This window comes from Eurypyga helias, unplaced genomic scaffold (assembly GCF_000690775.1).
Source record: "Eurypyga helias isolate BGI_N326 unplaced genomic scaffold, ASM69077v1 scaffold5024, whole genome shotgun sequence".
In the NCBI taxonomy this organism is placed as follows: Eukaryota; Metazoa; Chordata; class Aves; order Eurypygiformes; family Eurypygidae; genus Eurypyga; species Eurypyga helias.
The window spans coordinates 22,305-36,957 of record NW_010246682.1 but is presented as its reverse complement, the minus strand read 5'-3'; the positions used below and the strand labels follow the sequence as shown (position 1 = coordinate 36,957).

General features: G+C 43.4%; 1 protein-coding gene across 1 annotated transcript in view; it reads right to left on the bottom strand.

Moving 5' to 3' along the window:
* LOC104508749 (MICOS complex subunit mic25-a-like) overlaps positions 1-14,653 on the bottom strand; it is a gene marked incomplete at its 5' end in the record, with an annotated part of 109,066 nt that overhangs the window by 74,711 nt on the left and 19,702 nt on the right. The window contains one exon of the mRNA XM_010150473.1: positions 4,014-4,034. Coding sequence (XP_010148775.1) covers positions 4,014-4,034 — 21 coding nt within the window. The remainder of the gene's footprint in view (positions 1-4,013; positions 4,035-14,653) is intronic.

Sequence of the window (14,653 nt, the reverse complement as noted above, 5' to 3'; positions counted from 1 at the left end):
CTTTGGTTTGCATGTTTGTCATCCCAGCCAATGGGGCCACAGTAAGGCACAAGCACTGTAGACTCATGTTTAAACCCTCCTGCTCTCAAAAACACTTGATTAAAGGCAAAATCTCTGGCTTTGGTTTAAGCAGAGCTGCTGTACATCTCCCAGCCTGCAAACCAGCTGAAATAGGACAGGGAGAGGGATAAGAATGAGCTGCCCCAATACATGTAGCCTGACCAAGGAGATACCACAGCAACAATAGGTGCACTGATGGGTATTTTGTAAATGCCAGAATTATTACCCTTTTCTGGTAAGAGAGCCACCGCTATCCTTCTGTACCATTATCCATCTTCTCTACAGAAAAGGACTAAGCAATTTCAACTGAAACAAAACAGATGTAAGAAGGGAGGGTGGTCTGGTAGATGACCAAAGGACCCTGATTCTCTTGCTGATTTTGTGCATAACACCCATAAAATCAGATTACTAAACAAATTACTTTTATTTCCTTAAGGAGAAAATAAATAAGAAAAAGAAAGGAGAATACCATAGTAGTGACCCCTCTGCACAGTTCAGATGGAAGGTGCTTCTGTGTGAAGCGTAGTACAAGGAAAAAACAAAGACGAGTCAAAAGGTGAATTCTTAATGCAAGAAAGTTTCTGCTTAAGCTAAATTAATTAATTATGTGGCAGTGCTATTCTCCTGGGGTAGCAGACTATTCTGGGAGCAGAAAACCAGTATGTGTAACGATACTGGTGGGCAAGAGGCTTTATTCTGTTTTTGGCAAGACATGGATCCATGTACCCACACACCCACTCATCTTTTCAACTTACAAGCTTGCCTGACCTCAATGCACCAAGAAACTCAGCACATTTATCCATATGACACCTCTGGAAGGGAACACAAACCAAATATCTAATCTCACTAGTAGGGTGCTGGGCTGCAGACACATCAGAGGTGTGATCTGCATGAGGACCAGGTCATGCATGGGACCTGGGATGCCCACAGTGAATAATGCCTCCGCACCAGTGTGCCCTGCAGCAGACAGACTTTCTCTTAGAGACTTCCCTAGGGTCCTTCAAAACTGGTATCAAAGGATCAAAACCGGATCTCCCAACTGCAGACTACGACCTCAATATACTCACTATTCTTCCCCCTAAGTAACCTCTCCCATACTAACGCCCATTTCGTCCCACTTACCGCCCCTAAGTTGTATGATGAACCAGAGGTTGCAGAGAAGACTGTTACTTGCAACTCAAACATGTTTTCAATGCCTTGCTTGTTTTAAAGAGCTGCTGATGTTTCAGTGCACTGAGGTACACTGAGAACCGTTCTATTTGTGACAGATCTGCTTGAAAGTTACTTTCTGTTTCCCTCTATCCCCAGCTGTTATTACTAGAAACTTTAGTACATTTTATGACGATGTTTGAAGTATGGAATGGTACAGTCAGAGCATGTGTCATTTGAAATATTCACTGTTCCAAACTGGGTTAGGCAACAAGGGACATTTTGTATGAATGCAGGATATTTATTAAGAGCTCCTCTAGTCCTGCTGCTTATTCCCTACCTGAAGCCAGAAGCCTGTGATGTCCCAGACAGAACTGGCTGCTATGGAGATGATTACAATCTCACAGGGGAGAGACTGCAGGTGCCAAACAAAGCATCAGATATACTTTGCACAAACGCCTTTAGAACTAAAGGCAGAAGGAGAAGGGACAACACGCGTGGTAACACACTGGTTTGAAAATCATGTATCAGAGAGCTGCATTTCACATCCACACTGCAGAAGCTATATCTGAGCTGGAACATGTCATGCAAGAGATGACCAAAGCCCAGAGACGACATCTAAGAAACTGTAGTGTAGAACACAGCAGAGTGTGATGTCCAGGGACTATGAAGACAGAAACAAAACAGCGGGAAGGGAGGAGGAGCGTAGTTAGTTGTAGCACACGTGAATGCACCCAAAACTTAGAAAAGTAGTATGGCACAGCACCTATTTGCAAAAAAGAAATATGCAATAGGCAATTATCCTCTGTACAAAAACTAGGTATGAGGTATATTCAGGAAATGTTCAAGAATTCCCTGTGATGGTGTCAGAAGTTACAAGGATTGCATCCTTACAAAAGGACAGTGAAGCTATACTGCTACCGTGCTACTTCAGCTTCCATGGGTACAGATCCATGGGCTCTTTGGGGGCTCTTTCAAATTCTTCCTACGTTTTATCTTTACACTTTTTCCACAGCCCAGAGTTTTTCAGGTTATCTCAGTGCTGCATTGAATGGCGACAGAGAGCTGGGGCAGTCAGGTGTGATTCCCTGCCTCCTCCTCTCCCTTATCAAGTAACCCATTTAGGAACAAACTATGAAAGCACATTTCTAAAACTATGCATTACGTACTGGTTCAACTAAAGAATTCAAGCACTGGCCTGCTAGCTGACAGGCAGGCCAAAAGAAATATTTTACAAGTCTCTTAATTGAGGTAATGAAATATTATTGGTTCATTATCTATGAAAAATGCCAGACGCTCTCAGCCCCGTCCTGAACTGACACCAACATGCCTATGCAACTGGTCTCCTAGAGCTGGGCTTCGCTCTAGCTACATCCATCCACAGATTAGCTTTGGCTTTGCCCACCATAAAATATCACCAGATTTTTATTATTTTTAATCACAGTCCCTTCTCATCACCTTGTTAAACATGAAAACTAGGAAGGAAATCTGCTTGGAAAGAAGGGCTTCTTGGCAGGGTTATATTACAGTAGGGAACGTGGCACCCAGGAATAAAGTGCAGCAATAGCACAGCTCACAGCTGACGGTTACCATCAGGCTGTCTCTCTCTACAATACTGTTGGGATTCTGGGATTTTGGGAGAGGGCATGGAAAAGAGTCTACTGGAGGGGAAAAAAAAAACCCACCGCGCTCTGAAAAGGTCAAGTCAGGCTAGAAGGAAAGGTCCATACTTCAGTCTATAAAGAACTTCCTCAAAGGCAAGTCACAGCACTTGGCAAGATTACTGCAAAAATATTTATCTTCTTGGCAAGACACATTCCCCAGTCACAAACTAGTGAGATGATGCCTAGAGAACCAGTCAGAGGCAATCCGGGGAAAGAAGCCACAAGGATAAAGGAAAGGTCCTGAAGCCTCTACCAAGTGCCTCGTTTCTACAGCATCCTGTCTTTGCTGAAGGAGTTACCAGCTCCCCCCAAAGGTATCCAGTAACACCTCTGCAGCAGCACAGCAGAGATGTTTTGGCTGGGTACCTGAGCTTGCCACCCTTCACAAATTCTTACACCTCATGCTTTCTCATGTCTCTTCCATCCCTGGTAGCAGTCCAGGTGGCAGGGGAGAAAAACAAATGCCATTAAAGGCTCTGGGACTAGAGGAAGGAATTGACAGCAACACACTGAAGAGCAGAACCAGCTCTAAGATGAGCTAGCTGGCACGTTCCTGGCCCAGCCCAAAAGGAATGGCCAAGCTGAAAAGGCAACACCCAAACAGCAAGAGAGAGCTTGTGCCCATCGTGCCCGAGACCGACCAGAACTTTACAGGGAGGCTTATACCAGGCAAGCAGCCTCACCTCAACATCCACTTGCCTCCACAGACATACTGCCGCTCCTGTGGAGCTGCCTCCAGCCACTACTCCAAAACACACAACGCCTACAAAGTCAGTAGCGTTTTGTCCTTTCTGTCATAAAGGCAGGTGACTGGGTTTTGTTTTAGAACCCAGATGCAGACTCACGGCCTTAAAAAGAAGTACTGGTATAACCTTCATTTCCTCCTGTTTCTGCTACTCTCTCAGCCAGCAACACACATCACCAGACCAAGTTTGGTTTCAGCAGCTGTAAGCTACACAAAAGGAACCAGTGAAAATCTTTATGGAGGAAATAATATGCAATTTTCTAGCTGAACACCTTTTAAAATGTAATGACAGAAAATAAAATCCTGCATCTGTGCTCAGCAATAACAATCTGTACGCGCGCAGTAACAACATGACACTTGGAATAAGCAAGATCCAGACAAAAAAGAGAGCTTACCCAGGCATCCAAATCCGCAGGCTTGGAATAAAGAGAGTGCAAGAGAGAAAGGAAGGTAAAGAGAAGAAAAAAGAGAAATCAGTGATTTATGGAGGCCGCCTGCTGCTGCACAATATAGCTTTTAGGATGACAAGTTTAGAAAAGTTCCTTAAAAATGACAAGCATCTTAAGCAGCGCAGTGCTGTCCCCTGTTGGGAACTGTGCTCTTAAAGCAAAACAAAAGCGCATGCACCCCAAAAATAAAAACAAAGCCAAGCCCCCAGAGGCTGCAGCAGGATCCCCCTGTAGGGTGGACGCTCAGCAAAGACAGCGGTGGGGCAGCCAGGTTCAGGGAGCCGTGCAAGGCGCCGGACAAGGTTAGAACTGCTCATATCCACGGCATGCACCAACGCCGGGCATACTCCAAAGGAGGTGGCCAACAACCGCGCTGTTTCCAAGTTACCTGCAAAGAACAAGTATCCTTTTGCAAGGGCATTTTTGAATGCACAAGTTGACCTACACAGCAAGTCATCTTCTTTACAATCTAAGAGTGCTTTCTAACAGGAAGCCAGTTGACTGATCAGATTTCCAACCAGATTCCCCTTCATAGGCAACTGAACACATCCTTAGGGCTCAGTCCAAACCTCTACCAAATCCGAGCTGCCTTCACCTGCTCCTTCTTTTGTCGACAAGCCTACTCCAGCATGAAGACAAGCAGACTGCAGTATCCCCTCTCATTTACTTATTACTGCTTTTTACTTAGATAGTGACCCAGCAGCGGCAAAGCAAGTACAAGATGATAAACATTTCATGCCCACAACCACCTCCTTCTGAAGCCAAGGCATTTATGAGGCAGCCACAGCCCTCATTTGTTGTCAAGGGCTGCAAGCCTTCCCTGCCTCTCAGGGCTACATTCAATCAGCAGCGCACTTGCTAAGCAGGAACTTCAGAAGCTGGCCTTTTTTACTATGATTATTTATTTGAGGGGAATCGACAGGGCAGGAGGAACCTTCCTCTCAGTCATAGTTCAGTGCCAGAGGGAGCAGACTGTGGACCGCAGTATGTTTATGGGATCTGCCATCATTTTAATGGCACAGAGCGTCGACTTCAGGTAACTGAGGGATGATGCGTCATCAGCTATGTGTGCCATCAGCATCCTCGTCCTTTGCAACAGCTGAGAGGGCTGGAACCGAACGTCTACGGTTCGACTGGGGAAGCCAGTTCCCCCTTTCTGGAGACAGGTTTGACACAGCAGCATCAAGTCCTTGGCTGAACAAACCAATACACAGGTGGTGCTCGCTGGTAACCACTGACCGATCTTGACAAAAACCTGGTTTCAGTAACATTTTTCTTCCTACTCATTTTTACAGTCAGGACAGATGTGCTTAGTTTTGTTTTCACATTTTAGCAATTGCGAGGCTGTGTGTCCTCAGCAGATGGACAGGAGGAACACTGGGCTCTTTATGGTGCGCGTTATTATTTCAGCAGGTAGGTCGTGCACACCGGCAGCTCTTTTACTGGACGTACATCTGTCATCCCTGGGGTGCCTCAGCCATTCACTGCCACATTCTTGGTGGACAAATGTTTGCATGACAAAATGAACATGAGGTACTAACTCAGTGGTACTGGACAGCTGCTGAGAAAAGAGCAAGGAATAGGAACCAGCCCTACCACCAGCATGTGATCCTTCTTGCACCCCCGGAGGATACGGTGCACAATACCAGAATTACAGTTTTAACATGGATAACACTGTTGCTAACCAGAGGGCATCTCTTCTGCAGGTACTGTCAAAGGCCTTAATTTTGTCACCTTTCATGAGGGGGGGAATTATTATTCCAAGTGCAGATACACTCCAGTGAATGGAAACAGGAAAATTAGAACAGGTGTAGATACAGTAGGACATATTGCTATGCTGGGAAAAAAATAACTGTATTTGGACTGAAGCACAGACTAAACAAAACTTAATAATAAAATAATACAAAAACAAAAACTCAAGAGGGCTACTGTGTCAAGATCTCTTGGTAGACCTGTATTTACCAACACTGATAATAAAAGACACAGCGTGTTCACTAATACTTTCAGAGTTGAAGTAAACTGTTCAAGAAATTAGCAACGTCTGGGTTCCCTGCTTCCTAACCAAGTGAGTTTAACTTCCAGCTCCCAGCTGGCAGCTTGCGAGCCTTAGAATCCCGTCCTGGGACACACCATCTTTCAGCACTCTTCATCCATACTGCGCACTCTTCTGTTAACACAAGGGTTCATTTCAATTCCAGGCAACCCACTGGCTAGGAATCACAGGAAGCTGAATAAATACTGGCCTTAATCGTTTGGGGTCAAAACCAAACACAGATATTCCTCTTGACTCTATCAGAGGCAAAAGGTTATTGAAACAGGATCTCGGGCCAAACAGGCAACCCCTGCCCTAGGTATTACACGGGATGAAAGAAAGACACGGTCCACTTGGAAAAGCCTCTGGCTACATATGGAAACTACACAAGTAATGCATCTGTGCTTCTGAAAATTTCACATTTGAGCACGGATTATTCAGGCAGGGGACGCTTTCCAACATATGTATCAACAGTCCAACATCCAGTGAAATCACAAACGGCACCACATTAGTACCTCACACATACAGACAGTTGCCAGCCTCTTTTCCCAAGGCCATACACCCATACACGACTGCCATAATGGGCACATAACTCAACGTCTGTCATGGTCTGGGCAAATGCAAAAATGGCAGTAAGCAGTGGAAACAGTTCTGCAGGGGGCTGGGGGGGAGCAATCAGCCTGACGAAGCAGCAGCCTTAGGAGGGGCAATGCCTTTGTAACCTGGCTGGAACCAGCCCTAGATGCCCGTTACCTGGCCATAGTCAGTAACTGTCACAAAACCGGTCTCACTACAGTGTGACCAATGGCTCAGGAATCCAGACTACCAGCTCGGTAGAGATCTCCTACTAAAGAACTCAACACAGAGTATTTTTAGGGGCACTGCCAACTTTGGGAGTGGAAGATAAGAGTGGGAAATGCGAGAAATGAGAGGCAGCAGGTGCCCAAAACCCAAGACAGCTGCTGGCAACAACTTTTGCACTCATGTCAGTATCTGAAGAGCTCTGCAGCACATATTCCAACATCTTGATGACCAGACTTCATCACTGAATGAGCAAAGAGTCATTTCTTCTTACGGCAATAATCCAGCTCTAAACTTTTCCACGATGATAAGAATTAAAGCATTTAAAGAGTATATCTAGACATTCAGTATCCACTCCAGACGCTTAAACGCTTCCAGTTTAGTGGAAAATTGAAGCAGCATCAATATTAAATGTAATGAGAGTCAGAGATGTAACCAACTGACAAGGGAGAGGAAGCAGGAAGAGACACTGAACAGCAATCAATTTTGAGGAAAGGCTGTGATGAAATTGCTCAACTCTAATGTATACAGAGCATACACAATTCTGTAAACATGAAGACGGGAAGCAGCAGAAAAACCCTCTGCCCTTTATGATTCAGGGACAACAGCACTTCTAATACTTATGACACTGCTGCAAATAGGTTTGCAATGCTGACAGTTGATGGTTTTCATTTAAAACAAAATAAAGAGAAACCTATTTTAAAAAATCCAAAGGAAACCATCTGCTTGCATTGCCTGCTTTAATACTTCAGCCCATTCCCACATTCTCCTTTTCCCATCACCACTGCTATACATGCATACATACATAGAGATATTTCGTTTTGTAGACTGCCAACAGACAAGGCATTCAACATCTACAGAAATCTTGCAGAGTGTAGGTTTTCTAGAGCTGTATGCTCAAGATGTTTATTTCTAACAGGTGAGTCAACAACACCCTCTAAATTTTTACCTCCTTGCTTAAATTCCTACTCTGCCTGTTAGACATAAGAATCTCCAAGTCCCTGACCAATTTAGAAAAAAAAAAAAAAATCTCAAGAGAGGACATCATGAAATTCTGTATTAATTACGACTTTCCTTCCCAGAACATATTTCAGACCCTACTGAGTCAATGAGGTATTTTCTCATGAAGCTAGAATCAAAGGCCACTCAACTCCTCTTGGATTATTTCTAGCTCATAATCATTAATACAGACTCCCATTATGCTAGCCCAAGGGTGGCATATGGCTTTCTAGGGATAGGACAGACGGGCAAAAATAACAGTTACGCATGCCTACATCCCAATCTCATTTCTGTGCATGCATATGGGGACATGGCTTTCTCTTGCCAGATTCTTAAATACCAAATATATTAGCTTCCGAGTCAAACATAGTACTTCAAACACCACCACTGTTTTGCAAAAAAATCAAGATGACATGCATAATCAACCCATGTGCCTCCAAGCAGTAAAAATTATGAACCATGTGAGTTCAGAAGGAATTCCCTTCCCACACTTACTCCCAGACACTATATGCAATTTTTACCTGCCTCCGAACAAAACAGGTATTTACAGGCACCAGCCAACGGATACGGGTTTTGTACAGCAGTGAATACAGAGTTCCTGCCACAAGATTAGAAACCTAATTTCTTTTTACTTACAAAAATAATATCTCAAATACTATACAATTTAAGAGAAATACAGTTGATTTTGGGGCTGCTTTTTAATACAGGCAAAGGCTGTCTTCATTACATGCCTGAGTAAAAACGATTCTTGAAAGCCTTCAGTCATGGTCACGCATCCCCTGCCTGCCCCTCCGAATCCTTCTGCAGGTGAGGAGTCAGGCGCGCTTTCAAACATCACAGTTTACGTTTTTACCCTCTTTGACAGCCTTGTAAATGTTCCTGTTCTCCCTGCTCTTTCATCCCAGACACACGCCAAGCACGCTTTACACAGCATCACAGGGTGGGTGTCTTTCTGGGGGCAGAATCCAACCTACCAGTTTGCCAAGATGTATGTGGGAAAGACACACAGTAATCAACATTTAGGATAAAGCAAGTGGATTCCAAAGCCTTACAGAAAGGACTGCAAAAAAAACCAAGGGACTCAAGTTGAAAATAAATGGTCTGGGCTAGTACACATACACAATCATGCTTGTAGTAAGGTGTTACCTAAGGAGTAAAACAGAGTTAATGTATGTAGAAAGATTAATCAGATTGCCCAGAAAATAAAAAAACATAGAAGTGAGGAACTTCACTGCAATCTCACCCATTTCTATGATCACTGTAGAGAGACAGGCAGTCAGCACTAAATTTCCCTATGACCAGTTCTGAAAACATACCTCGGCCTGCGCCTGCAGCACTCCCGACAGCCTAGGCCGCAGCCAGCGTGATGAAAAGGCTGCCAATTAAGCTGCGGTTTTGAGCTATAGACAAAATGTCCACTAGAGACTCCGATTCCTGCTTCCAAAGCACTTGCAACCCACTGTGTGCTTTAGGAGGAGAATATACTGGTTCTCAAATACATGCACTCTCAGCTCCTCACAAGGCCGCGATCAGAGAAAATGCTGCAAGGTTGCACCTTTTAATGAAGTCCGAGTGTATCATAATGAAATCAAAAAGAGCGTAGATTCAGCAACAGTGAGGATTTCGGGCTATTGTAACACTGTATTCTTTATTTTTACACTGCAATCTCCAGGGCATGAATGTATCAAAAGCAGATTGGAAATCTATGTCACTGCCAGCAAAATTCTGATTTCCATTTGATAGGACAATTTGCAAACAGCAGGTTTCCACACTCTGCAAGTGCTTGACGTTCGTAAGAACTACAAGAATTCAGTGCTGATTCAATGGCCATTTCCTGGGCAGTGCAACACACACTTGCTCAAGACAGATGGCTTGGAAAAATCAGGGGCGGAGGGAGACCGTTCTCTTGCGATGAAGGAGCAGTACCTGGAAGTCTCCCAGGAAGGATCACAAACCAGGTGTCTCTGCTGTCACGGAGGGTATAGACCGGGTGCAGCTGGAAGAGTTAAGCTGTTTGAGGAATTTTTCCTTAAGAAAAAGAAAACATTTCACTTTAAGTGGAGCTCCTGAAGCTCAAAAATGATGTTGCATGCTAAGGAACCAGAGAATTATTCAGTCCTGGACCTTTTGATCAAAAGCAAGAAGCTTGAAATTTAGCTTTAAAATAGTGTATGCTCTAAATATAGCAGTCAGATGACCTGACAGAGCTAAGATTCATGCTTCATGAGTTTGCAAATTGAAAGAGTCAATCCAGCTCAGGGTATCACAGAACCCTGAAGACAGATTGCTGTATTTATTGTAGTAGATACTATTTACAAACATATCTCCACACTGTTTGCTCTCTAATTATAGCTGGGGCACATACAATCATTTACTTTCTGTGAGCTCCTTTTGTACACTACACCTCCAAAGTCAATGAAAGTAATTTTAAGAACCTGTTGATTGATTTATTGATCAGGTAAGTTGACCAGTGCAGTAGACTAGAAATAACCAGACAGGCAAGTGATTTGATAAATATTCCTGGAGACTAGTCAATATAGGCACTGAAAGTCAGGGAAAAATAAACCCTCAAAGGCTGGTTCAGGCTCTTCTTTTCTCTCTTCTTTTTTTTTTTTTTTTAAGAGACTAGATAAACAGTTGGCCCCAAAACTTCATTCCTTATGCAGGCCTGCTTGGTCAAGTGCACTTCCCAACCAAATGTCTGAGAGAACTCCGTACAGTCCAGTTTTAGCTATCAAATCCAGCAGAAGCAACTGGCAGAAATTCAGCTCCTATTACCAGAAACAATGTGAGAAGAGAGAAGGGAGGGTGGAGAGGGGTGCGTGTGTGTTACACAAGAGTTTGAGGCAGGAAAAGGGTACTTCCATCTGATCAAGGCCGTAAGAAACACAGGCGGAGATCATCGTCCACAGGCAGCTTGGGACAGTTTTCTGGTGATTCTGTGGTGAGACTTTCACCAAGCTCCAACAGCAAAGGAGCAGGTTATGTCCCTGGCCAGCACTGAAAACCATAAACCTCATCTATCAAGTATTCACTGAGATGGCCTTTTTTTTTTTCTCCCTTGTAGATTTAATTGTGATTTAATGAGGTTTTCAATGAAATGTGTTGGCAGCTAATCATAAAACTAAGCTGAACATAACTTGTACTCCTTTACACTGTCCGCTTGGTTGGGTGAAGAACTGTCATCCAACCCAAGCAAGAGGCAAATTAGGATTCAACTCTGTTACATAGGAGTATACATGGGTTTCCTAAGAGGCAGAGCACAGGTACACCAACAAAGCAGAGGAAAAAGCTTGCATTACGACTATTACTTGTACAGTATTTTAGATAATCTTTTGGCATTGTGGTTTTGGGGAGTTTACATTTATCCCCAACACAATACAGGAATTACATGTCCAGGGACGTCAACTGCGCTTTCCACAAGCATAAAATTAAAGCAGTAAAATACCCTCCCATATTCAGGTGCAGACAAAATAAATTAGCAAGATCAAATTCACAATCTCTCATAACCTCTCAGCAGTTGAAAACAAATGCCACACTTATCAAAACAACCTTTAAAATAAAAACCTTTAAAAGCTTATTTATCTGATAACATTCTCCTGCCTGCCATGTAATATATATACACATTACATACACATAAAATCATAAGAAAAATCCACTCAAAGAAACCAACACTCCAGTGCTCCATTTTCCACCTAGTGTGGGTTACACACCCACAGAGACCTCGACACATTTTAAAGGCTCAAGCTTTCTTTCTTATTAGGACCTCCATCAGACTGTCCTGAACTGTGGTCATGTAACCTTCCGCACCTTTTCACTCTATTGAACCAATCCCCCCTGGCAACTTCTGGTGTGGCACTCCTCTTTTCCTGCCTCTGGCTCCTCTTCCCTCACTAATTGTGTGTTCAGAACTGTGAAGCACAAAATTAGACGTTTCAAATTAAGCAAGGAGAGAGAACCTTATTAAATCAACATTAGCATCAGAGTGTCTTCAAATGAGAAACTCAATTGCAAAATATTACTCCTCTCTGTAAAGCTCTTTACATCGACAGAAACGAGACAGGCAGCAGCTGAACGCATTTTCCTCTGCCCCCATCTTCCCCTTCATGCTGGTCACAGTGCTTGAGCAGTAAGAGCAGGATCCTTTTCAGACCCAGAGGAACAGAGCTTACCCTGAACTCACAAGCCCTGGAACTGCCAAGTAAAAGGGACAAGGTCTATTAACATGATGCTGGGGGAAAAACACACACACGAGCACATATTAACGTACAAAAGCAGACTCCCTTCTCCTCTCAAGGGTTCCACAACATTGGTTGTTCTCAAGTCATATTACAAGTCACAGTCAATTCTTTACTTCTTCAAACAAGGCGAGGAGCCATTTCAAGTTTTAGTTTCAATTCTCAGTCCCCAACAATCAAAATTACTGACATGATGGTGACGATCAGCATATTCTGTTCCAAAACACTTAAAACTTCCTGGATTTGAACCTCCAGTTCCTGGCCAGATATCCTTACACTCCTCTTCAAGATAAATCACTGGAGTATCATACCATTCCCCCTTGCTGGATAATTAGACATGTTGTTAAAGCCAGAAATCACCTCTGAGCCTGCACGGTCTTTAAACATGACTTTGCCTTGGCACTTCCTGAGTAAGAGTTGATATCTGCACCTTCTGTCAACAGAATGAGTGCACACACCTTACACCACTGTGCAGCAGGCTACGTCCTTGTCTGTCAGGCTGCCACCTACAACAGGGAGGGTCTCAGCAGTGTCTTGTAAGGAGTTGTCACGTGTGTTGCTGAGGAGTCCTACAGAAACAAATCTTACTGAGTAATTTAAGTAAAAAAAAAAAAATTAAAAACTTTCAGTTCATTAAAATCAAGGTTTAGAGTACTGATTTAGCTAGTGAATGTTATGCTAAGGGCAAGCGATATGAAACTGAAGCTCAGTTCCTGATTACAAAACAAAGCTCTCAAAGCATTCTTGGGTGAAACAGACGCTACTCCAACAGAAAGGGAGGCTGAAGCTGTTGCTTGCTCTAGTCCCACCATGCAATGAAACTTGTGTATCAGCTAGACATTCCGGAAAATTCAGCATTTGGTGGGCAGGTTTCTAAGTGCAGACTAGCCGACCCAGGAAAACAGCACGTTGAGAAGCCGGGGGGGCTGGCAGTCCTGATACCCCTCCAGAGCCGCCACCAAAGTGACCACTGCCGCACCTGACAGCCATCCTGAGGGACCTTCCACCAAGCGTCGGGCACAGGAGATCCTACGCTACAGTTAAGACCAAGTGCACCAGGGAAACAGGAAGGAGGAGGAGGACAAAAATAACACCCACAAGAACTAGTGACAACAGGCTGACTCAGTTGGTAAAGGGCTGTCTGTTCAACACCCTTTTTGTAAAATGAAATGCTTCATTTTCACCTCAAAGGGCAACAGCAGCAATACAAGACGGCTTGCCTTCCAAAATGAACGAGTCCAATGGCCAACAAGCAGATTACCATCAAATTATAAAAGCTGAAAAATGAGGAAGACAGAAAAGCCTAGGGCTGCCCTCGATGCCTTTCCCGGAGAGTAAGATGACTTATTCTTAACTGTCTGCCACCTGCCTTTCTTCCAGGAAAGGACAACACTAAGCAAAAATGGAAAACACTTTTTCCTATTCTCTGCTGCATTTAACTTTCTTCTAGCCCTTCCCTCCCAGTCTGACACAGAACTAGAAGTGGCCTCGCATGGCCTCCAAGTCCCATCCCTTGCTTTTGGGGGGCTATCACATAGCACCTTTACTTTGGTGGGGCAGTAACTCTAACAATGGATGTCTGAACAGAATTATGCTAATAGGGGCCTATGAAGTTAAGCACTAAACACAATGATCAAAATTAATAACATTAATAAGCTTATCCCTAAATATGAATGCATAAGTTAATGGGATGGGATATAATTCTCCTGCAAGGCCCTCTTCCCTTGTACGCAAAACACCAAGAGTATCAAAATGGAGGAGTATCACTTCAGCCAAAAAAAGGGCACTCTAATTCCAGCATTCACCAGGTAATAGAGTCTGGTTTTCCACAAATACCAAGTAATTAGTTTGCATTCACATATCCAACACTTTCAGCTCTTTAGTACCTCCATTTTTCAGGAAACGGTGAACTTTTACCAGCCATACAAAACGTACAACTAAAAGAAGAACAAACAGTGGAAACAATTTTTGTGCAACTTCTAATTCTGTTCCTTAAAATCAAAACTCAGTTTGATAACTCAGCATATACCAACCCCACAAAGAAACAACGAAATACATAGGTACTTAAAGTCACCTAATTGACAGCTTGGGAAAGCTTTAAAAGAAACAAAGGTTTAAAAACCCAAAAAGCATCAAGAACTAAACATCCAGAGGGTTCTGAGGAGTTTCATTTTTGTTTTCTAAACATACACCATACTATCCACCTTCAAAGATCTCAAGGAATATCAACACATCGTGACAACACTTCTTGAGATAACTATTATTCCAAGAAAACTAAAGCACAAGCAAGATGCAATAATTTGTCCTGATTCATGCAGAAAATAGGAGACAGGATCATGACTGATAACAGAGACCCAAACCGCAGAAGAAACCAAGGTTTTCATCATCCGCGTATTTGCGCAGCCTACTGAAAGGAAAACGGTCGCAGTGTACGGATGCTTGGCTGTTCATATCCTTCCAAGATGGCACAATCAGAAAATTATCTCAAAAGATTTAAGTATAACGGAATGAAAGGT